Source organism: Bombus flavifrons, chromosome 8 (genome assembly GCF_040668555.2).
Source record: "Bombus flavifrons isolate JBK064 chromosome 8, iyBomFlav1_principal, whole genome shotgun sequence".
NCBI classification, from domain to species: Eukaryota; Metazoa; Arthropoda; class Insecta; order Hymenoptera; family Apidae; genus Bombus; species Bombus flavifrons.
The window spans coordinates 4,086,552-4,110,991 of NC_138449.1; the positions used below are offsets into that span (position 1 = coordinate 4,086,552).

General features: G+C 33.3%; 1 protein-coding gene across 2 annotated transcripts; it reads left to right on the forward strand.

The window, feature by feature from the left end:
- The first annotated feature begins 10,960 nt into the window (after window positions 1-10,960).
- On the forward strand, window positions 10,961-24,096 carry hrg (poly(A) polymerase hiiragi). Of its 2 annotated transcripts, none has more exons than XR_011173754.1 (12): window positions 10,961-11,404; window positions 12,171-12,406; window positions 12,492-12,735; window positions 12,971-13,075; window positions 13,161-13,311; window positions 13,396-13,607; window positions 13,741-14,038; window positions 16,223-16,399; window positions 16,479-16,600; window positions 16,680-16,854; window positions 17,347-17,445; window positions 17,716-24,096. XR_011173754.1 is itself a non-coding variant. In XM_069117927.1 (12 exons), exons 2-12 carry the CDS (start codon window positions 12,186-12,188, stop codon window positions 17,767-17,769), a joined length of 1,854 nt encoding a protein of 617 aa, XP_068974028.1. In that variant the 5' UTR covers window positions 10,962-11,404; window positions 12,171-12,185; the 3' UTR covers window positions 17,770-24,096. The 2 variants fall into 2 exon arrangements, 1 of the variants encoding a protein (XP_068974028.1); XM_069117927.1 differs by having other exon boundaries at window positions 10,962-11,404; window positions 16,680-16,850.
- The last annotated feature ends 344 nt before the right edge of the window (window positions 24,097-24,440 follow it).

The window sequence follows — 24,440 nt, forward strand, 5'->3', positions numbered from 1 at the left end:
GAGTTTCGCAGTTGTAATAAGATGGGTTGTTTGGAACTTTTAAAGAAGTTAATAAGGTTTTTCTTAGATCGGTTGATTATAAGATTAATATTAAATCAATAATATATAAAATACAGACAACAAGGAGACAAGTGCATTGGCTAACAAGTCGAAAATCCAAACTAAGCATAGAAAACAAATTAAAAATATACAAAACGATCATAAAACCAGTCTGGACGTACGGAATACCACTATGGGGAACAGCAACAATGAGCCATATAAGCAAAATAGAGATAATCCAAGCTAGAAAACTTAGAACAATAGTAAATGCACCATGGTACGTCAGAAACGAAGATATACGGAAAGACCTTGGAATACCAACGGTCAAGGAGGAGATTAGCAGATACGCAAGAAAGTACAGAGAAAGAATAGCAACGCACCCGAACCGGCTGGCAGCGGAAACGATCAACACATCAAACATAGAAAGAAGACTAAAAAGGAAACACTCAACAGATCTCACAAAGGACATAACCTAACAAACACGAAGATGGTACCCCGCTGGGGGTAACCACCCACATGTTATATTATTACACTACTAAGATATAACATTTTACCAAATGTCCTACTGGACAAATTGTAAAATTTAAATAAATAAATAGAAAAAATGTCCTACTGGACAAATTGTAAAATTTAAATAAATAAATAAAAAAAAAATTTATTAGTTTCTCAAAATCACTAAAGAACGATGATGAATCACTGTACTTATCAAGCCTCATCTTCTCCAATCTCCTTCTGCATACGATATGTAGTGCTGTAGACTCTTTCAAGTACATCTTGTCGAACTTTTCCATTATTCCATATGCTGTTTGTTCTTCACTAATAAATTCTAGTTGTATATTCGAAATGGCACTGTAAATTATGTTTATTGCCTTTAGATCATTTTTATCCCAGTTTGCAGTATCTGTATCCGTCTTCACTCTAGTTATATCGGTATCGCATTCTTTATAGCTCAAAAATATCGTAATTCTTTTCTTCCACATACCGTAATCCTCACCATCAAACACCGGTATCATGATTTCCTTTCTCTCCATTTTGATTGAATTCTTGTCCCTTCTCAAACGTTCTTACGTGCTCGAAATCTTTCTATTTTCTTTGAACGTTTCTTCACTTATTGAGACTCACTCACTTATTATAATAATTATAATTTAATCACTTATTATAATTTAATCACTTGAACCAACTTACAGAACCATTAACCACGCTCTGTTACCATGTTAAGGTATGGAAAGAATTTGGAGAGAATAAAAAATTAAACTTTATTTACATATTAACTAAGTTTATCTCTATGTGGGTTACTCTCTGAAGGGCTAGAAGACACTCACTCGTTTGCTTTTTTTCTTCTAGTCGCCCTTTTGTCTCAACAGAGATCTGGGCCGATTTGCGACGCTCACATACATTCTAGGAAGGGGATGCACATATATGTCTGTTCGCTCTTCGCTTCCTTTTACTTCCTCATCTCATCTGATGTCCGATCAGCGAGTGTTCCCTTTCCGCTTTGCAGAAGCGCATAAATGAAGACAAACAGTATTGACGCCGGAAGAACGTCGGGAATGGTAAACTTATCGAAGAAAACGGCGGGAAGCCGTATTCACTGCTGACAAAATGACTACAGGGACGCAGAAAAACTCTCGTTTTGCGAAATACGCGCTTAAAGTATAAACGCAATCATGTGATGATACACAAATGATTTAGGGAAATACGATTCATTTTCACGCAATTAAAATGTGAAACTTTCACCTGAATTTATTTTGCGATAGCATCGTGAGTGCAAATTTTGTTGAAATTCTGTAATATTTTCTGTTGTACACAATCACGAGATAACATTGTTTAGACATACGTAAGTTGGATCGAGATATTGGTAATTTCTATGTATATGTAATGCTATAATCGTGACTTAAATTAATGTTAATTAATGTTGCATATTGATGAGATATTAAAAAATAGAAAAATGTTGGAATGGAATGGAGATCATAAGGATTAATAAGAATAATACTATAGCACGTGTTAGTTGAACAATAGACTGTTTTATTCAGTGTTGCATGGTTAAAATGCTAAATTGTTCTTATAGAAGTTGGGCTACAGGGATTTCGGTTCTCCTGTCAAATATGGGAAAGTTAGATACAGGAAGTTTCTACGTTCGTGTGTCATACTTGGTGAGGAAGTGTAATTTTGAATATGTGTGGCTGTCGCGACAAGGAGCAAGAGAGCTACGATAGTAGAATTCACATTCCATATATCAGCCGCAAGTAGTAAGAATATGCACTGTCGAGGAGTCGCTTCATGTGCTAGTATCTCATAGACTTTAAAATTTCCTTGTAATTTAACTACTATACTGACCTTGCTTAATATATTTTTAATTGAGCGTATTTTTGTCGAAATTTTATTTTAGTCAATTGTTTTTATACCGACTTGGGAAAAGAAGAAAGATATCTATGTTTGGCATGTATATCTTTTTATGTATGTTCACCGATTGTTCCAAACGGGTTGATCAATCGGGATGATTCATGTTGCATGTTGCGCGATATGTTCTCCGGTCGATCCCCTTAAAAAATTTTTCAACTTGGTAATCATGACCTATTCCTTTTTAACGAATATTTTTATAGCCATTTCGTGTACGTTCGCCGATTTCTTCAAAATGGCTTGACCAATTAAGATGATTCCTTCTGCATCCTGTAGGGCATGTCCTCTCGCTGATCTAATAATAAAACCTTTTGGTATTTGTTTCTTATAAACTATTTTTTTTTTTTTTTTTTTTTCGTGAAAATCCAATTTTAATGCATGCCTTTCGATTATTCGGGATTGGATTAAGCTGTCGTAATGAAACCTTTTGCATCTCCTAGGGGTAAGCCACCGAACGGCTTCATTTGCAAAATTTGTTCAATTTGCTCATTGTTAACTATCGTTGTTACAAAGAATTTGTTGTTCGTCAGTTCCATTTAGATGAGTTCAGTGATTACTCTCCGATTGTTGCATTGATATCAACACGATCCCAAAGCAACACTTTGGGCGAGCGTTTTGAAATTGCGTTTCTCAGTATAGACTTCAACTCGTGTTTGTCTCGCAGAAAACATTATTCTGCGAATTTTTTTTCGGGCATAAGTCTACTTTCATTGCTAATATTCAGTGTGTTCGCTACAGGTGTAAAAAAATTTAAGGGGTGGTTCTTGAAGCTAAAATAAGATGAAAATTATGAATAAAAAAATTGAGTCTTCGGCTTTCTTTTTTAGTTATTGACAATTAAAAATTAACTGAAATATGCCTGTGCACGAGCACAACTCGTTATACGAACGAATATCACTTACCTCGAACGAATATAAACAAGAAGATTATGGTATTTGAAGATGTGAACCGAGCGTAATTTATATTTAAAATTTTTTAGTATTGCTCAAGTATCGCCATATCGCAAGCAATTTACGGTATTTTGCGACACCTCCGAGACTGCAATATATTGCAATATATTTGTCGGGTTTACATTGGAATTAGGGTTAAGGGCGTGAAACGAATCTTCGTTTTTATTACACATTGTCGATAAGCAATAGAGAAGACATTGACTAGTGCAAATACGATTATTATAGAATTGGACAAGTAACCGTGGTAATTAGATACTCGAGAAACTAATGACAATAATCCTAGGTTCAATAACGAATCCGCGGTCGACGGGATGATGGATGAACGTGCTCACAAAATCTAAGTCGGACTCTTTGTTAAAACGTGGAATATCCACCGAGCGTACAGACGCTAAGTAAGTCGCTAATACGATCTCGCGAGAGAGTGACTTTTCGTCGCGATGATGCTGCAGAGGAAAACTATGATGGAGTGTGTCTAAGGACACGAGATCCTTGGATTCGTCGAGGATAGCCTTCGTTTAGAAGGTGAGGGAAATTGGCGTTGCTGCTAATTGATCAATCTCCATATCGGTGGTTAGAAAAAGATGCTAGCCGCCCTCGAGGGAAAGTTGCTAGTGGGAAACGCCGTTCGTTGAAAAATAGGTCTCTCCTATCTTCCCGTAGCTGGGACAAAGATTGTTTGTCTGTCTGAAGGACTTTAGCCAACTAAATTTTAAGATTTATAACGGGCCCTCAGGCTAGCCGAACATGTACTGCGAAGACGCATCGACATCTGGCAATCATCTTACTCGAAGAATAGGGTCTGCGTGTGACGAGCCACGAGACAGAAACCGTTGGAATGTTTACTGTCACGTGCCGTCACAAATATTTCTTTTAAGGAGAGTTATAAAATTACTCCATACCTTTGTTAGACAAAGCGTTCATGCCGTGACCGCGGCTACGTTCAGCGACTGGCTGCCGCCTCGAGCCCAAGCTCATTATCACAAATCTCGAACAAATACAATCGGATCGAAAGACGACAATTGTTTAATTACGCCTATGATAGAATATAGATTACGGTGTTAAGGGATTTTCCCGAGGTTCCAAAGGGAAGGCTCCGATGTCCTTTCATCTCCTTCATATTTAATATGTTTTTTAGTTAGTAAATGTGTAATCTAACCGTTGCTACATATGTGTCTAAATAAGATAGAAATAAGATAGAAATCATTTTATTTTTTTTAGCCCTTTTCGATGTCGATAATATTTCTTTGACAAAATATCTTTTATTGTATAACAATAAGACATATCCAAAATAAAAGAAGTGATACTGTTCTAAATTTCCTGTATAACTTTAACGTTTGTAACTACCCTTGTGCATTAATACAAGTAAAAGAAACTATGGACAGATTCATGTGTTATGATATTTTACGAACTCATATGTTGCAATTTACCAACTAAAAAATGACGACAGAATGGACATTTTAACACGATAATGACCCGAAACATTCGTCTAAATTAATTAAGACTTCTTTTCTGGGACAAAATGTTAATATAATTAAGTAGTCAAGTCAATCTGTTGATTTGATCCAATTGGACGTTTACACGGTTACGTTATACGTCAATTGGGAAATCGATCTTCTACGAATAAAAGGGAGATATAGTGAAATATCGATTACGTTTCGTGTTCGATTAATTGAATCAATATCACGCAGATGCCATGCAGTTCTCAAACCTAAGGGTTACAAGACTTACTCAATATCCTATTAAATTTTTTTTTTATTTAGTTTTTATTAAAAATAGTTAATATTTCAAACAGGAAACTTATTAATTTTCTTCTTAACTTTCTTATTCTTATTAACTTTCGTCAAATAGTTTTATTTTGTTCACCTGATTCAATATTGATTGTAGAACAAGTATAATGGAGAAAAAACATATTGTAATTTCATGTATAGGCTATTATCACCTTGTATTATTTTTTACATATAAATATACAGTAATTTCTAAGCGATCACAATGTTTCTTAATTTTAGTCAGTAAGTATATGTTTTCATGTTTGAGTTTCTGCAAAAGTGCTTGTAAATACTAGGCAGATACAGAATATTTAAAAATTCTGTTAATTATCAAAACTTAAAGAAAGTTCATGTTATGAATATTTATACAAAACATAACGAAACAACATTCGTTTCATTAACATCGTTATGTTATCTACTCTCCAAGATATAATTTTATGTGTAAAGAAACGTAATTTCTAACATCAAATCAACTTTTAGATTATGAAATTCTAATTAATTATAAGAGACCATCGTAACCTATTTTTAGCCAAATTTATAGTTGTATTAAAGAGTTTCTTTCCATTATTAATAATCTGATTAATTTCCATTTTTTTAATGGAAGAGCTACGCGTTGAAATTTTCAAATCTTGTAGTAAATTATACCTTTATTAATCTCTCCGGTATCATAGAGGCTACTATTGTGCGAGCAACGTGACCTATTAACTTAGATTTAGATTACACACTCGATTCTGCCGGTTTCAATTATTCACGCCTCTGGAGTGACTAAACATTGGAAAGGGAATCAAAATTCGTTGCTATCATGTATTGTAATTATTGATTACGTAGCATATGTGGTCGAACTGAGTTATGCGTGCCAGCAGTATTACCTGATTATTTACAGCTGTTTCAAATCGGTGCGCTAATGAGCTAGAGAATTAATTCCTACGAAATTGAAGACATCACTGAATCTATCACGGAAACCGTTCTTGTATTAATCTTGGAAGAACTTACGCCAAAACTTTGAATTTTAAAAAAATGGAATAGTATATCGATCAATAGTACATCAATAGTATATCATCACAGAGTTAATAAAATATGATTAAAAACATTTTGCCATCCACATTTTTTGGTTTAAATATCGTATTGATGTGTCATATAAATATACCATTTGAATTTTTATTTTTTTATTATATAACTAGAGTTCTAAACTTAAGGCTACTCACACATTGTAGATTAAATTTTCATTTTTATTTGCAGGGTTTTCTGTTAACTTTACACTTCTTAAATATTCTTTTCGCCATAAACACGGTGTAAGCTATTAGCACTACGTACAATAGGGGTTCGATTTAGAAGACTCAGTTTTATGGCCCAACACAGCTATAAATTACTCATACTAATCTTCTCTATGGCAGAGTACAAAGTACAGTATGGTACAGGTTTACCTACCGTAATTATAACTAAACTCTGTTACTCTCTCTCTCTCTCTCTTTCTTCTTTAATTTTCTACAAAATTCTACTAAATGTCCAAATCGGACAAATTGTGAATGTAAACAACTAAATAAAAAAAAATTTTCTACAAAAGAATATTGAATCTATATGTCGGATTAAGGTTGGAAGGTATTTTACGATGAAGGGTACTCATTATGCTACCTCGAGCCTCGCATAGCTATTTCTTCCTTTATTGTTTAAATGTCGTGGTCGTAAACATCTGGATTGGGGTATTGGGTTTTTCCGAACATTCTGAAGAAAGGTCCCGATGTCCTTTCATCTCCGACACATATAAAAAATACAAATTTTAAATCAGAAAATATAGTATTGCAGAAAACATTAGCATCGATATTATAAACTAGGCGACACTAATTTATGATAAATTATTATATTTTGAATGAATTTATATGAATGTAATAATATCTACATTATAGGATTCAAAAAGTAAATTTGATATGTAAACCACAAAGATATGGATAGCGAAGGTTCAACACGTCGCGTCGCAGAAAACTTTTTTTTTATATCTGGGGAAATCCTCATGGACATCCTGCCGCTCTCCTCGGAAACGACCCAGTAAATAACCTTTAACGATATACAATGCTTTACTTTATACCTACCTGTATGCCTACCTATATGCCTTACATTACGATGGACAAATCTTCCCAAATTACAGTACAAAGAAATATGTTAAAAAATATGTATCTCTGAATTAACGCATCTTTATTTCACTTATCGATCCGAGTGTCGCAAACATTAATGACCAAGACCAAATATGTACCCTTGAAAAATACAGCAATTTTTGATCTACATATGGAACTTCGTTCTCTTCGAAATAGTGTAGTTCGCTATTAGGTTAGTCGAATTAATAGGTTAATTTCACTACGGCGTGTACTAATTCTTGACTTGATTCAAAGCAAAAGTACCATGCAACAGCACTACAATTTTATCGTGCGAGTTTTACGATGTTAATGAGAGATTTTCATCCTATTTACTTCTCTCACATTTTAGAACTGCAGTTTAACAGGCATATTATGTTAGGAAGAAAACGCATGAAAGTTAAAATTCTGCGATTTTTGTTATATGTTGGATAATTCGATCGACTGGTTTCAGTAAAAACACACCTTTGCTTCTAAAACTAGTAATGTTATAGATAGATATCATGGATATTTTCGAAATTATAACATAGCCATATTCTTAGTCTCAAATTTCGTATATGAAAGTTTATTCTATATTCCACATTACATTTATATTCTATATTCTATATTCTATGTTCTACATATATATTCTACATTCCATATTTTATATTCTGCATTCTACATTAATTCTACGGTTTCCGTTTTGCTACCTTTAAGCTATAAAACGTAAATGTAGTTGAGATATTTATACATAAATTTATCTGGCATTCGTACAAATTCATTTTATCCATCGCGACAGAAATAATTCCAGCTTTCCACCGACTGCCATGGCACGTACGGAACCTGATGTACCTTAGCTTCGTACTTGAAAATCGTGGCAACGTTGAAGATCGTGGAAACGTTTAAGGTCGTGGCAACGTTGAAGACAATGGCAACGTTGATGGACTTTGAGTTTGGCATTTCAGTCGCCGGAATAATCCGAGATTTAAAGCCATCCAAGTTAGAATTTTCCCTTGTCGTTAAGGGCAATTGCAGGTAACCGGAAATACGCGACGGCTTCTTTAAGATTATTGAACCTTTTGCGAGACGACGTTCTTTCCATCGCCGTTATAAAGTATCGTCGTTCGTATTTCTCTAATTTACGGTTTTAATTAAAGAGATACGCGAGGCAACTCGTCTTAATTAAACGACGCGCGACCGACCGGACAGGCGAACCACAAGTTTCTAATGTCGTACCATGTATTCATAACGATGATGAAAAATTCTAAGAAGCTAAATTTGCGTTCCGTTTTGTTCCTATATGATGATTAGTTTCCACTCGAGGAAACGAAGCTTTAAGCGATACTATTGACCTAGAAAATAGGGAAAGAATCGTTGAAATGTAAACGCGAAAAGGAAGAGAAAAAGAAACGAGACGCTGACTTCGCGTCTTGGTACGAATTGATCGAGACAAAAGGTTGGTCGACTTAAATCGATGATAACGTAGGGTGAAAAGGCGTGAGGATGAAATTCCCGATGTTGAACGCATTCTTGGAAGTCAGCACAAAAGTTAAATGTTGAATACAGGAAGTTGTTGAATAACCTAAATACTCGAGCGAAATAAATAAGAAATTAGGATCGTAGGAGGTGTGAAATGGGTAAAAAGTTATGCGATCTATCTGTGAAATTTGTGTACTCATACCAAGATGAAAAGAATTGAAAAACGAAAAACGACTGCGGTTTTTAATTTTAAAATAGAAAGTAATGGAACACTTTTTAAAAGATGTTTTCGGATTGGGAATTTTATAAGTTACACTTTTATTGTATCGTCCTTTTGAATCCTTAATAATGCTTTTTCACAGAGTTTATAAATATGTCCACAAATTGTCGTCCACGAACTGTATAAAAATTTAAAAATTAATGATTTCAAAAATTAAAAGAAATTTAGTTTATGTATGCTATAATACCAATTACACAAACGCTATAATGATGATATTTTAGGATTTTCTATATTTTCTAAAATTGACTATCTTTATTGAAATTTTAACATCTTCAAACTTCTGAAACCTTTACTCACAATCAGTAACCGACTTTCATGAATCTGATTCCTATTTCTAATTACTGTAACATAATGTCGACTAATGTACTAAAATTATCCACGCAATTCCTAAGCTGATTATTTTTAATTGCACAAATTTTAGAAAAATATTTTCAAAAGTTCATTTGAGTGTAGAACGCTCTCACAGCACAGCTGTATCGTTCAATATCAAAGTACAATAAATAACTGTGAAATTCCGAAATCAGTTCCGATTCCTGAACCGGAAGAAAGGGTGAAAGTTCGAATTACTGTATTCGCTGAGATGCTCAGGCGGTCAGGAAGAGGCCACGTAAGATTGGATAGAATGAGAGTGGATAAAGATTAATTCCGCCGCTAATTTAGCGGCAGCTAGTAAGTATTCTGGCTGAAGCATCCCCGTGGGTATCATGCAGCTTAACTCTCGGCCGCAAACAAAACTCGAGCAATGGAAAGAGTCATTTACATTCGGCTTTTATTTCCGGCGTTCTTTTGCTACGTTACTGTTAGTTACTGGAAGAAAAGAAAAATAAAAGAAAAAACGATCCGGCGCGTGAATAACAAAATTGTCGCTTTGGCGTGATATCGCCACCGTTCGGTGAAGACCGGGACTAGAAAACTATTTCGCGTCGTTACGCGGTTTGTGCTTCAATATGAAATAGCCGTGATTTTTGAAGAAAATAAAACTGAAATTATATATGATACAATATAGTACATTTTATTCGAAATAGTGTATTAAATATCGATTATTTTAATGCATTAATAACTGAGGTGTACTCGAAAATTCTCTGATTGATTTAAATGCACTTCCTTCTCTTTTCCTGTAGATCCCTCTTTTAACTTTGATAATATTTATGATGCGGAATTATTATTTTATATTGGAATTATTATATTATTATTTTTCATATATTAAATATAAGGATGTGACTAGTATAAGATATAAATTGCTAAAAAATGAAAAGTATAGTTTTTGTATGTACTGTTATCGGTACGTCAATGATAATTTGTGAATAATGTATTATTTTAGTATTTGCAATGAATAAGTTGCATAATCTTACAAGGCGATAAAAATAACGCGGATGTTATTTCCCTGTTTTGGCATAATAGTTTATTTAGGATAAGAGTATTTCGATAAGACATTTTAAGTATTACTTCAAGCAAAATTAGTCGAAGCTATAACAATTTCACGTTCGATGAAATCATACGGCACCGTTGCTTCGGGTACATAACAGTAAATATCACAATAAAAGCACGTTCGACATGGAAGCCATAAGTTATACGTTTTAAAGAAGCGCAATGTTAGTCCACTGCGACTTCTACAGTGCACTTTCTCCACTTGCAACAATGCGTGGGCCAGCAGCTATAATTCTTTTAAATATCTATGATTTAATTAATATATCCTTTGAAAAAATATTATACAATGTCAAAAAATATAATATATGACAGTAAAAAATTAAAATAAACAATAAATCTGCTTATAAATAACCGAGATGTAAAATGCAATGTTAATTTCTCATTCCATGTAAGATGGCAGTCAAATCAAACACGGCGCTAGAAATCAGTCGATTGCAGCTCTATCTATATAGTTTCTGAATGGTATATAAGGCCGTGTTAGCGACGCCATGTTCAGATTGTAGGTGGCTTTCTACGGTTGCGTATGCGTGTTGTCCATTATTTTCAAGTACTAACGTTTAATTATTTATTTACAAGATACATCGCAACACGAAGTGTCCTGTGCGTGAAGTGTGTTACAATTGGTGTTGTGGCTGATTAATTTCCACTAGTGGTGTATGGAATAATTTGATCGACGCGAACAATTTTGTGACTTATGGACCTTCGTTTCTCTGGATTCTTTTGCTACCTCATAAATTGTTTACAAATTGTTCGCGCTGCTTTGCGACTAAGCAGAGCTTGAAAAACGTGCTATTCGCGCTAGGAATACAATTTCCTTTTCAGGAGTCGTCCACAAGCATCGGATGGACGTGATGCATCTTTACTAGAGGCATTTGCACGTTTTATAACCTGACAGACAACACATCCGAAGTTTCTTTATCCTTATCATGTCATCGCATCTTTGACGAAGTATTATCGGTAAAAATCCAAGGAATATATAACGTTCACACTCTCATGTGTTTCTGATCACGTGTAGAATGAAGAAAAAGTGTTCGCTCGTTCAAATCAATCACTAAAAATGTTTGCATATTTTGTAAAATATTATATATTGTAGACATAGAAGTTTTATTTCTGATCTATGTTTCTGCCCTATCTTTTTCAAGATTTCATAATATCGTCACTTTATCACATTCCTGGACAAATTTACGAGCACTTTTATATTAACTTCTTTACTGATATGTAGCATTTCAAAAATGTAGTATTAATATAGATATCGAAAATACTTTAGGTACAATGATTATTGTCCTGTGATATGATACATGAGAATGATGAAGGGTTGATTAGTACTCTTTATGTCGATGTTATTCTATCAAATATGTTGTGTTTATCCGTATTTATTTTATTTGTTGTGTTAAAAAACTATATATGAATAAGATTTAACTAGTAAAGAGAACGTACTTGGGTAAATTTGTGTCTAATGCTATATTTTATACAAACTACTTATTAAAATCATTTATTTATAAAACACTAGCTTAATTATTTGCTATTATTTTATATAGATGTGCAATTATTAATTTATAATTAACTGTTTTAATGATAGAAAGTCATATATATTGGAATACAGTTCATTGTTTATATAATCAAATGTTAATATCCATGTCATTTTTGTAAATGTACAAACTTTTATGTTTAATACATTGTTTTAAAACCAATGCAATTAAACATCATTGTCTCCTTGTTTCAGGTCTAGAACAAATAAATGCGTGTCAAGATGTGGTCATCACAAGGTAATAACTCAAACTCAAATGCATCATCCAAAGAAGAAAAAAACCTACGTACATTGGGTATGACATCTGCTATTAGTGTAGCAGAACCGAAGCCCAGTGATTTTACTAGGACCAATGAATTAAAGGAGGCATTAAAGCCATATAATGTATTTGAGTCAGAGGCAGAGTTAAATCACAGAATGGAAATTTTAAGGTATTGCATTCACACTTACATTGTATAATATTGATATTTTGAACACTACTAACTATGTATTATGTTAATTGTTATGTTTGATTAGTAAATTAAACACACTGGTGAAACAATGGATACGGGACACAAGTATTGCCAGAAATATGCCATCCAGCGTAGCTGAACAAGTTGGCGGTAAAATATATACTTTCGGTTCATATAGGTTAGGGGTACATCACAAAGGTGCTGATATAGATGCTCTATGTGTTGTACCACGGCACATCTATAGGTCGGATTATTTTGCATCATTTTTTGAATTACTGAAAATGCAAGAAGAAGTTACAGATTTAAGGGTATGTACTTTACACAATATCAAGTAATCATAACAATTATTTGTCCATTTAATCTGCATTTTCTTTACATAACATTTACACAGTGAGTAATGCAATCAATATTTAGAGTTATCATTAGTTGATTAAAAATAAAAATCTCTAATTAAATATATCTGAGACATATCATACATAAAATGTTTATTTGTTCAAATGTAAATTTTATAGTTATTTAATTGTGTTATTTAACATATTTTAGGCAGTAGAAGAAGCATTTGTACCAGTAATAAAAATGAATTTTGATGGTATTGAAATTGATATGCTGTTTGCCAAACTGTCACTTAAAGAAATACCTGATTCAATGGTTAGTAACTTACTAAATAATGTATGTAATGCTTCTCCACCTTTTTGTAAATTGCATATCAAATAAATTTTCCCCATATTTGTAGGATCTTAAAGATGACATGCTTCTAAAAAATCTTGATCAAAAATGTGTAAGAAGCCTTAATGGTTGTAGAGTAACAGATGAAATACTACGTTTAGTACCCAATATAGAAAATTTTAGGCTGGCACTTAGAGCCATTAAGTTGTGGGCAAAACGTAAGATAATCTGCTTTTTAATTTTCGTATGTTTTGAGATGAGACAAGTGTTTTTTATACATTGTTTTATTTTCTCATTTTTAGGACATGGTATATATAGTAATGTATTAGGCTATCTAGGTGGTGTGTCTTGGGCAATGTTGGTTGCAAGAACATGCCAACTTTATCCTAATGCTGTTGCAGCAACATTAATAGAGAAATTTTTCCTTGTATTTTCACAATGGAAGTGGCCACAACCAGTCCTTTTAAAGCAACCTGACAATGTTAATTTAGGCTATCCAGTTTGGGATCCCAGAGTAAGAATCATTCTTAAAGAATAAATATAGATTTTTATAGAATCATTATTAAGAATTATTCTTAATATTGCTTTTGATTAAAATATATTTTATATTAATAAAGTTTCTTAATTTAACAAACTTCTTTCCCAAGGTGAATATATCAGATAGATATCACTTAATGCCAATAATCACACCGGCGTATCCTCAACAAAATTCAACTTTCAATGTATCAGTATCAACAAGAACAATTATGCAAGAGGCATTCGAAAACGGACTTTCGATAACAGAAGAAATTATCATGGGGAAAGCAACGTGGGACAAATTATTTGAACCTCCAAATTTCTTTGGAAAATATAAACATTATATTGTATTATTGGCGAGAAGTTTGACTGCCGAAGATCAGCTTGAATGGTGTGGACTTGTCGAGTCTAAAATACGACATTTGATAGGTAAAATATTAAACATATATTAAATATATTCAATTATATACAGTGGCTCACGAAAGTATTCGAACGCTTACATATGCAAACTTAAATGGCCGAAATAATGTACATTAAAGTAATTTGCTTAGACAAGCAGATATCAATAGGAAGATGGAAGTCTTAATATTATGTCAGTAAAATTTGAAAAGGATTCAACAACGTAGGTAGGAGTTATGATACATTTATTAGAAACACATATTGTAAGTGACTCACAAAAGTATTTGAACGCTATATATATTATTAAATTATTTAATATTAATATTTTGTTGGACCATCTTTAGCAGCAATAGTGTGTCTCAATCGACGTTCCATATTGTAAACCAATGATTTTGTAAAACTACACTCAACGGAGTTCCATATTTCTATAATTTCATCCTTCAATACTTGCTTTGAGATTATCTGAAATTTATTTCATCTTTCTCCGATTTCAGCCCATAAATTTTCAATCGGATTTATGTTTAGACTTTGCAATGGGGTAATTAACATGTGTGGTGTGTTATATATGATCCATTCTTTCACAATTTTAGCAGTATGCTTAGGATCATTATCTTGTTGGAAGTGGAAATCTTCCAATAATTCTAATTTACGGGCACTTTCTTTACGGTTATTTTTTAAAATATTTAAATACTTATATTTACCAAGTATTCCATCAATAAATATCAAATTTCCAGTGCCACTGGCAGCCATGCACCCCCACACCATAACCGATTCACCTCCGTGTTTCACTGTTTGATGTAAATGTCGAATTTCCAATTCCGTATTTGGTTTTCTTTACACATAATTTTGACCAGCTGATCCAAAAATGTTAAATTTTGGTTTGTCTGAAAAGATGAGTTTATCCCAAAAAGAATTCTTTATTAATATAGGTTTTTGCAGAAGTCAGTCTTTTTTTTATGATTTACCGCATTAATATATGGCTTCTTCCGCGGTACTTTGCCATGAACTACTATTCTGGGTGAACTACTTTATGAAACATATCAGCTACCATACTTGCGAGTTGAGGAGCGAATGTAGTAGGATTTTTTTTTAATTCGCGAATGATAACTTTCTCCTGTCTTCTAATTTTTTTGGTCTACCTGATCGAGCTTTGTTTGCAAGTGTTCCCTCATTCTTTGACTTTTTTATGATATAATGTATTGTGGACTTACTTCTGTTCACAATTCCGGCAATCTTGCTATATGATTTTATTATTATATATTATTTCTTTCACACTTTTTTGTTTTGTACTTTTTGGTATTTATTTTAAATACTATTGTGCACACTTTTACGTTACTGTTACTGAAACGATATCCTAATATCAAGTGAACGTACCAATATTTTCATTTAGCAATGATGTTTACATTCAGTGCAAAGGAAGATGAAAAACTATCAACAGTGTTACAGCGTTTGAATACTTTTGTGAGACACTTATCATGAATGTTTCTAATAAATGTATCATAATTTCTGTCTATATTATTGAATTGTTTTTAAATTTTACTGATGTAATCTTGAAACTTTCCCGTCACTATAGATACCAAATTGTTTTGACAAATTAGTTTAGTACACCTCATTTTATTAATTGAAATTTGTAAATGTAAGTGTTCGAATACTTTCGTGAGCCACTGTATGTAGATATGATAAAGTTCGTCGATAAACGTGCATTAATCATTATTATAACAAACGAGGTGTTGTACAGAAAAATTAATCGAACGATCCAATAAGTTAAATTATTTGTAATCAAATAAATAATGCGTTAATTTTTGTTATTTATCAATTCGTATAAAAAGTTTTAAACACGATCTGGCTATTATATTTTTTATTACTTACGGTTTGCACAATATCTCGTGAATTTATCGATAACTTCAATGACGATGCATTGGCTGTCTTGTTATTAGTTTACCATATCATGTGTTTGTTCCAGTTAAATGACGTAGATTAAAACAGGTTACTTTTATTGCTGTTATTACAAGTTGCGTATAGGTTTTCATATTACAAGATTATGCATCCTACGCAGGAGTAAATGGACTAGATCAATGAATTGTATAAGCTTCTGTCTTAATCTGTGTCTACTGTAATCATAAAAACTTTGACTTTGAATATTTATTTTGTCGATACTCTAATGCTAATAATCCGCGGGTGCCAAAATGGCAAAACCCTAACTCTTAAAAACAGGTACTCTGGAAAGAAATCCACACATTACATTGGCACACGTGAATCCGGAGGCATTTCCACCGCTAAAACCAGAACCGGAGGGTCACTGCTCCATGTGGTTTATCGGCTTGTTATTCGCTAAAAGCGAAAATTTAAACATTGATCTAACGTACGATATAAAATCGTTCGTGGACTCAAGTAAGTATATTATGACATGTGTAATTAAATAATTTAATTTTTAATTTTCATACATACTCATAAACCAATAAAATTATAGTTCTGAGGCAAGCGGAACAGTTGAACTTGTTAAAAGATGGTATGTGGATTGAAGCGAAACACGTAAAGAGAAAGGATCTTCACACTTATGTATCTCCTAGTTTGCTCAAACGAGAAAGAAAGGTAATTCATTTTTCCTTTAATCTCATTTCCCTTGTTTATTTACTTGTGCACTTGTTTATTGATGATTTCTTTCTTACAGATTTCTGGCAATGTACATAAAAACGGAAATATTGCTGGGAATGGTAACACTGGTAGCGTTTCTCCACGAAACCAAGGGGATTTGACGAACAGGAAGAGACTATCCGACCAAAGCACAGACGCATACGGAAAAAAGCGAAGGGTCACCGATAATGAGCAAGCAATAGCCCATGTAGGTACTGAAAATAAAATATTATTAATCATTACTAATTAATTATCTTTGTTTTGATATGTAATGTAGGATTATTTATTTAGAGTTGATTAAACAGGAAACGGTGGTTATTTAACGTGAACTAAATACAATAATGTGCTATAACTAAGACAATTAAATAGTTAATTTACAACTCTCGTCACCACGATTCTAACGCTCTCTTTCACGCGGACCACACTCTCTGACTTCTCAACTCACGACTGACTGTTAATTCGTCTTTCTCCCTTAAGCATCCCTTTATCTTTTCTTATAGCCTCATCACGTACGTGTTTCGCAACCGCTCGTGACCATAGTCACGCAGGCCTTTTCTCCGCGTAACTATTCGACTGAAAGACCGACGACACATTGATCTGTCAGCACTTAGGCTTTTTCGCGACATTGTTTATGGTTCATCCGATATTTCTTAGGCCATTTGTCTACGATACTACAGTAATATTTAATAAAATTTTATTTATAGGGAGAAGACGGGTCGCTGGTCGTCCAGTCTTGTGGGGAAGATAGTAATTCCGGATTTAGCTTGGATGAATACAAACAAACGTTGACAGCTACTAAGGATGTAAGATATTATACATATAATGAACAATAATTGTCATATAACAGATTAGTTAACTACATATAAAAATAGAGCAGCAATAGTAAGATAAGTTTGGATTTGTCGGAGAAGACATTAATTTTAACGTAAATCGGAATCTTGCGGAGGTAAGGAGCGGAGAATATAGCAGTATCGATACATTCAATTTATTTGCGACGTCCCGCTTCTTTCTCTTACTTTAGTTTTCCCAACAATCTTAGTACTTTAACCGTTTCGTTATTTGAAATATTTTAGGAAGGGCCTACTGGTACATCTACAGTAGCACAGGAAGGATACGTTTGCACTTGACCACTGCAGGATTACTACCTCACGTCGATCCACAGATGCTCCTCTGGGCCATCTAGACTGTAATCGCTTCTCATGCAACCATCCACTGCCCACTGTAAGTCCCCTGTTTCGTAAAAACAAAGCAACGTCATGCGTTGGAGAAAACTACCCGTTGGAGTCAATCGATGCACGATTATGTGACAGACGCTCTAATTTTAATATTTATGAACAACATCAACAGTCAATGGAAACAATTGGACAACAATGAAAAAAAGCCACTAACAAATGATTGTGCCAGTGTCTGTGATGTTACTTTTTTATCATAAAAATCGCGTTGGTCATTTTGGAAAGTTGCGACCGAAGAGTTAGTAATAACCAAATGGAGCATTGCTATGTCTCTAAGATTCATAATTTTTTTATATTTCATTTTGTACATATCACTTATAATAATTTTTATCCATAAAATTAGTAAAAAAAAAGAAAGAAAAAAATTAAAATAAAAGGAAAAGGAAAAAAGATAAAAGAGACACGGTGTCAGGTTTAGGAAAATAATTCGTGTCATTGCGCTGAAGTGTGAATAGGTAATGATATTTTGATTAAATGCTTCTATTAGGATTTTCAGCTAAATGAAAAGAGAAAGGAAGAAAGAAAAGATTCTATGTTGCGAGGAAGAAACGTATTCTTGTATAAAAAGCATTTCTTTAATGCATAAGTAGATAAAAGATAAAAAAAAGGATGTACGTTTCAGTTGTAAATAATTCATGCAACAAATCGTTACTCTCGCGTCGGTGTAAATTATATGAAACAAACAGTGTCTCTTTAAGTTTGTAACAGTATAATCGTAGTATGATAGTAGATCTTAGTTTCTTTAATTATTTTATAATATTTTTCAGCTATTTATATTATCTATACTAAACGAATATCTCTCTTGAATATTAGTTGCTGTACGAGCTTAATTCTAATATATACGGCATTCTCTATATTTTTCACATAAGATGCCTGAAAAAATTATTTTTTTCTTTATCGTAACCTATCGAGTAACAGAAGGAAAATCACCGGCACTGGCATAAGAAATTGAATGTTTCATTTACAGAAGAATCATCGATTATAGCATTAATTAGATTCAAATATATGGTTACTCATAGTTAATACTCTGTAAATGAAACACCTGTAATTAAGCCATTGACTATCTTTGTTAACGATCGTGTTACGTAGAAGATATGTTTCGTATGAAGAGTCGCTTTTTAGTTTTTATTCACAGAAAACGAAGTTATAGCTTTAACAATGCAACATGGGACTGGCATCTGGATTATTCAAATCATCTATATCACCTATTGGTGAGTTTTTCAGGTGTTCGACTGCCTTCAGTTTCCTTTCAGTTTAGAATTACATCCTGTAATGACCCCGATTCTATCTTTTATCGTTTCATTGCTTTCCTTTACGAATTACCAACTGTGTTAAAGGCATGTCGGTTATTAACACACGTTTCGAGGTGTTTGATGTTCACTCTTTAATAATAATAATATATGTATAAGTATCGATACAAACGATACATTGAAACGTATAGGTTAATCTCAGAAACTAAGTATTTGCAGGGTAATTTTCGTGATATATATTTACATACAAATTATGATTTTTGTATCGACTCGTGTATTAATATCGTGACACAAATTAAATAGTTGTTTCTACATTCATACAGTTATTATCATTTATTTTCACACCACATTCTATATTTTTGTTTCATAAGTCTTTTTCGAAAATATGTGATTCGATTAAGACTTATTTCGATACTCTGCGAATACTATAGTTACTTCTATTGAGATTAGGGACCATTTCGTTATTTGTACATATTCGTCGTAATCTTGAGATCATTTCATTTCCTTATACGGCTTCTTTCCTCGTGTATGGTTTACGTTGCGCCAATTGAAGTGTAAATGTATAGTCGAGAAATTATGCTGTATTAGAAAATGGCTTTCCTTCTTTTTTTCCGTTATAGCTTCAGTTATGGTATAGTTAGAATAGTGTATAATAGGTAAGCAATATGTTATATTATTTATAGCGTATTCTATCAGTTTGTTATGTTATCCACTCTGTTCGATTAATACGAGCATTCGAGATTTTTACAGATCTAGGCAAATGTACATAAAAATTCCGATTTATATGTAAACTAAGATTTTTTAATCCAGAATAAAAATTTTTCTTACAGAAGAATATGGACAATCTATTATGCTTTCCGCTACGAAGGATATTATTTATTCTGCTGTTTATATGAATTGCTTGCTTTATTTGTAAATATTTCATTCCGATATGAGAATGGATCTCGATTCGATGTTACGCATTTTAATATTTAAAAAAAAGAAAAAAAAAAGAAAAAAGATATTTATATCGTTAGTGATTAATCATTTCTATTCTGTATTAATTTTACATTTGTTAGATGTAACAAAGATCATAGAAACAAAGAGTTATATTTGCAATATTATTTCGGACTCGTTTTACAAAAAGGTATTTTCTTCTTTTGCTTTCATAGTTGAACACATTAGACTCTATTCATTAATCTCAGCTTAGTGTTACATTAGTGAACTAGATTTATTTTTATCAGATTTAACACTTGCGATTTTGTTTTATTTGGATAACTTCCCATGAATTTTTGTCGTACATCGATTATAAAATCATTTTTTCTCAATATAATTTTAATTAAAATTTGACAGCTATTATATTTCTCGATTTCACAATAAAATACTATTACAAATCTAGTGATAATGATCTTGGGTGGCAACTATTTCAATGTTGTATCTAAAAAAAATACTTTCTTGTGATGATTGAATTACGAAATATCCTCGTATTCTCGTTTAGCTTGATATTGCTAGTCTGATAGTTGTTTTCAAAAACTGACTCCAAAGCAGTGATAAAGTCATAAAAAGCTCACATAATATGCAGAGAAGTGCCTCACAACATACTTACATTTCGTAATTAATCGATAGTTTAAGGAGACCCTCTATAACGTATATCTGCTTTGAAAGTTACATTTGTTTTATTTGCTGTTTACTACACGAATTTATGTTACCACTGTATTCTTACGACTCTACAATCCACTTACAACAATGGTCAGTTCCTATTTCTTGAATAAGAACGAAGGGTATAATCAATTACAACCTTTATCCTTATAGACGAATTAAAATCCGGTTATAGAGGGTTAGTAGTTACACATTAAATTTGTGTAAAAATCTATGTCTTTTAATTTTTTTAATAGATGCTAGATGTTTCTCGGTTGCTCGTTTGTGTCTTTTAATAAATAAAATTTTTTAATTGTCGTAATACTACTTCCATAGATCGAAAATATAAAATACGTTATTTATATTTGACGTAAGGTCCTCTTCTTTAAATTCAGTTTCTTCCATTTTTCGCCATTTCATAAAATGGACTCGAAAACGACTAGTTATCGTGCAATACATAAATTTCTAAGAATTTTCGACTGATTCTTTGGTTAAACGTAGTGATAATCGATTAGAAACTTTAAACGTATACTTGATCGGGAAAGGGAAAGTTACGATTATAGAGAAACATTTTCTTTGAAAAAATACACGTTTCGTGAAGCCAAGTGTGCGCTCGTATAAATTAGCGTTTCAAAGAGTTAGAAATCGGCATACCAAGCTTTGCGCGTATTTTTTCTAACAAAATCATGTCTTTAATCGAGACTTTTCCATTGCTTATTGATAATTCTGTTATTAAATTAATTTTCCAAGTTTGGACGCGACAGCAAAGATTTTTCGAGTATCTCTTATGATACGATTAGATTAAGTATGGCAGCTTATAATGCTCAATGAAAATGCTCAGGAAACAATTTTCTATGATTAAATCGTATTACAATATCAACGAATTTCATAGAATAATTAAAAGTTTCATGCTGCTTATACTCAATGAATATTTTTTAAATAGTCCAAACTTTTCTCATTGAATATTTTTGTTCAGCATTCAGTTTTTGAAATCTCACACGACTTCTGGAATTCTCATTATCTCTTTATTACTAATATAGTTCTCAATAATATTTACGAATACAATTACAAAGAGAAAACGCTGTACTTTCGTGTAGTCAATTTACTTATTGTTATTATAGTTATAATGATAACAGTTGCTATTTTCGTTAATTATCACTAATATTATTATTTAATTTTTTGCTATCGAAATAGGACATATAACGAAGAACAAATGTACATCATAATAGTTCAACGTTATCTAACGGAGAAAACACGCGATTGAAATGACGTGAATAGTATCGTGAGATTTTACACAATACTATCAGGCAGATTAATATAAGCAGTGAACATCAATATTATCCTCGCACGTAGTAACAATAAGTGGAAGAAGAAATTCTTTCGTTTCTTAGAAAAAGGAAGAAAAGAAAACGAATGAGATCGTGCACTCGAACTCCATTCACGTATTTTTTCGTTCTGAAACGTCAGACATGTCTATAACACATTCGTATATTCTCGATCAATTCTCGAGAACGTCGAGTCGTTCTCTCTGTGTGTCGATGCGACGTTCTCGAGTCGATAAACGAATAAAACAATTAAAAAGCCCCACAAAAAGCAAACAAAACGAGTAGATAAAGATAAAAAATGAAACGGTGAACACGCCATCCGTAGCACACTTCTCTCTCTTATACAATATAAACGAATAAACAAAAAAGAGACGAGTAAAAAGGTAAAAACGAAAAATTCGAAAAAAATTTCTGAGGGCAAGATTAAGTCTATCGTTTAGAAACGAGTGATTTTGAGAGTGCGCGGAATAGTAAAAAATTTCAAAAGTTTCTCGACCGATCTAGAATTCTTCTCGGGCGTTGTCCTGTATTATAACTCTCTTTTTCTCTCTTTCTCCCTCTCTGTCTCTCTCTTTCTCCCGCTCTTTTTCTGTTTCTTGAACACAACGTGAAAAGAACTCAGAACGAAAGACATTTAGTGAACTCTCGCTTCCATTAACCGCAAACACACAGAGAACAGTACGCACGAACACATACATATAGTTCGAAATACACAGAGAACAGACAGAATATTGTACATGAAGTATCGTGTGTACACTTAACGTGCATATTCGTACACACAAACACATACACCAGAGGACCTCGTGCACAGGCAGACGCACGATTTTATACGGAACATAATTGTGGGAGGTAACCGCGAATGCATCTGCGAGGCTGCGTATTAACATGTGAACGTGTGAGTCAGTTTTGTCTGAATGAAGAAAAAAAAGGAAAGAAAGAAATAAACAGCATCGAATACATTACCATGTGTTTATGTGCTTGTATAGCATACACAGGCTGTCACGATATACCGACCGACACGGTCCCGTTCCTAAAAATCTCCATGCACGCCCGTGCGAATTGGTATGGATTTGATTTTTAGTTATCAAGAATCGTACATCACGGTCACAGGACACGCATGTGAGCGAATCGTTCTAATCGTGGCGAAATTCTTTTACGTTCTCCGTACCGACGAAGAAACCGTTTTGTGCTGATGATCAACTTTGAGAAATGAAAAATGATAACCGCGAGGGAGGAAAGGGTGAAAAAGCGATTTTCGATATACACTAACTTGCTCCGCTGGAAATGAATACGAGCTATTAATAGCCGCTACCGCATAGTATCGTTCGAACGATTTATTATTTACCTGTATTATCGTTTCACATTTATCCTTTAACTTTTCTTTCCTTCTCTTTTTTCTTTTTTTATTTTATAATCATCATGTATTCGTTTAAAACAAATTTATCAGTATAATGTACCTTTGTTTACAAACGTCTGGACGATTCGGCCATGACTACTAAGAATTCGCTCCATACCATCGTACACCGAGCAAGCAACCAACCATCGTTTGGTTCGTTGTCCCGCGATCGTATAAGTCGCGGCCGTGTATCTCTGTTCTGAAACGAAACGCGTGCAAAGCCTCTGCCGTCTGTTTCTTTTCCATGTCTGAATACCTCGTAGAGGATCAGCCGTGTCTCTCCGGATCGGCGTCAAAGGTACATGACGATGCACACTGTTACTTAAGTTCCTGCCACTGAAAGTGTACACACGTGCTGTAAACGTGCATGGATCGCAGCGGACCGTGTGGCGAGAGATCGGTGTATCGTGAAGGCCGTATGCGCGTTAGCTGTTACTCCATTCGTAGGATCGAGGTCGTTGTAAAGAGATAACACACGACGGCAGGGTCCACGTGCTTCGACCTGGCAATAGGGACAATTATTTACCGTGAAGCACGAGTTATATGCATAATTTGTATCCCCCTCGGCAGTTGTACACTCTGTATCTTTCTTGAATAAACCGAAATAAATTTTTCTTTTAATTCCTTCAGCCAACACGTACTTGTGTTCGACGACGATTAGATAGAATGATACATTCCGAGAGCTTGATATACGTATATCGCTGGTACGTTGTAAACCACGTACAAGTGGCTTCCAATAGAGAAAAATTGATTCGACAGATTCAATCTCTGTAGTCATTCTATCTGGGCGACGTTGACGTTTATTCTTTTTAGACCTGACACTTAATTCTAGTTCGGTTAATAATCGTCGATCGTACACCGTTTACCGTATCATAAGAAGATTGATAGTGAAAGTAATGTTTTAGGGATATGAAGGAAATATATAATTGCATTGATTAAAGTGATTATTACTAAGGAAAATTAAAGAAGTTGAAAGGT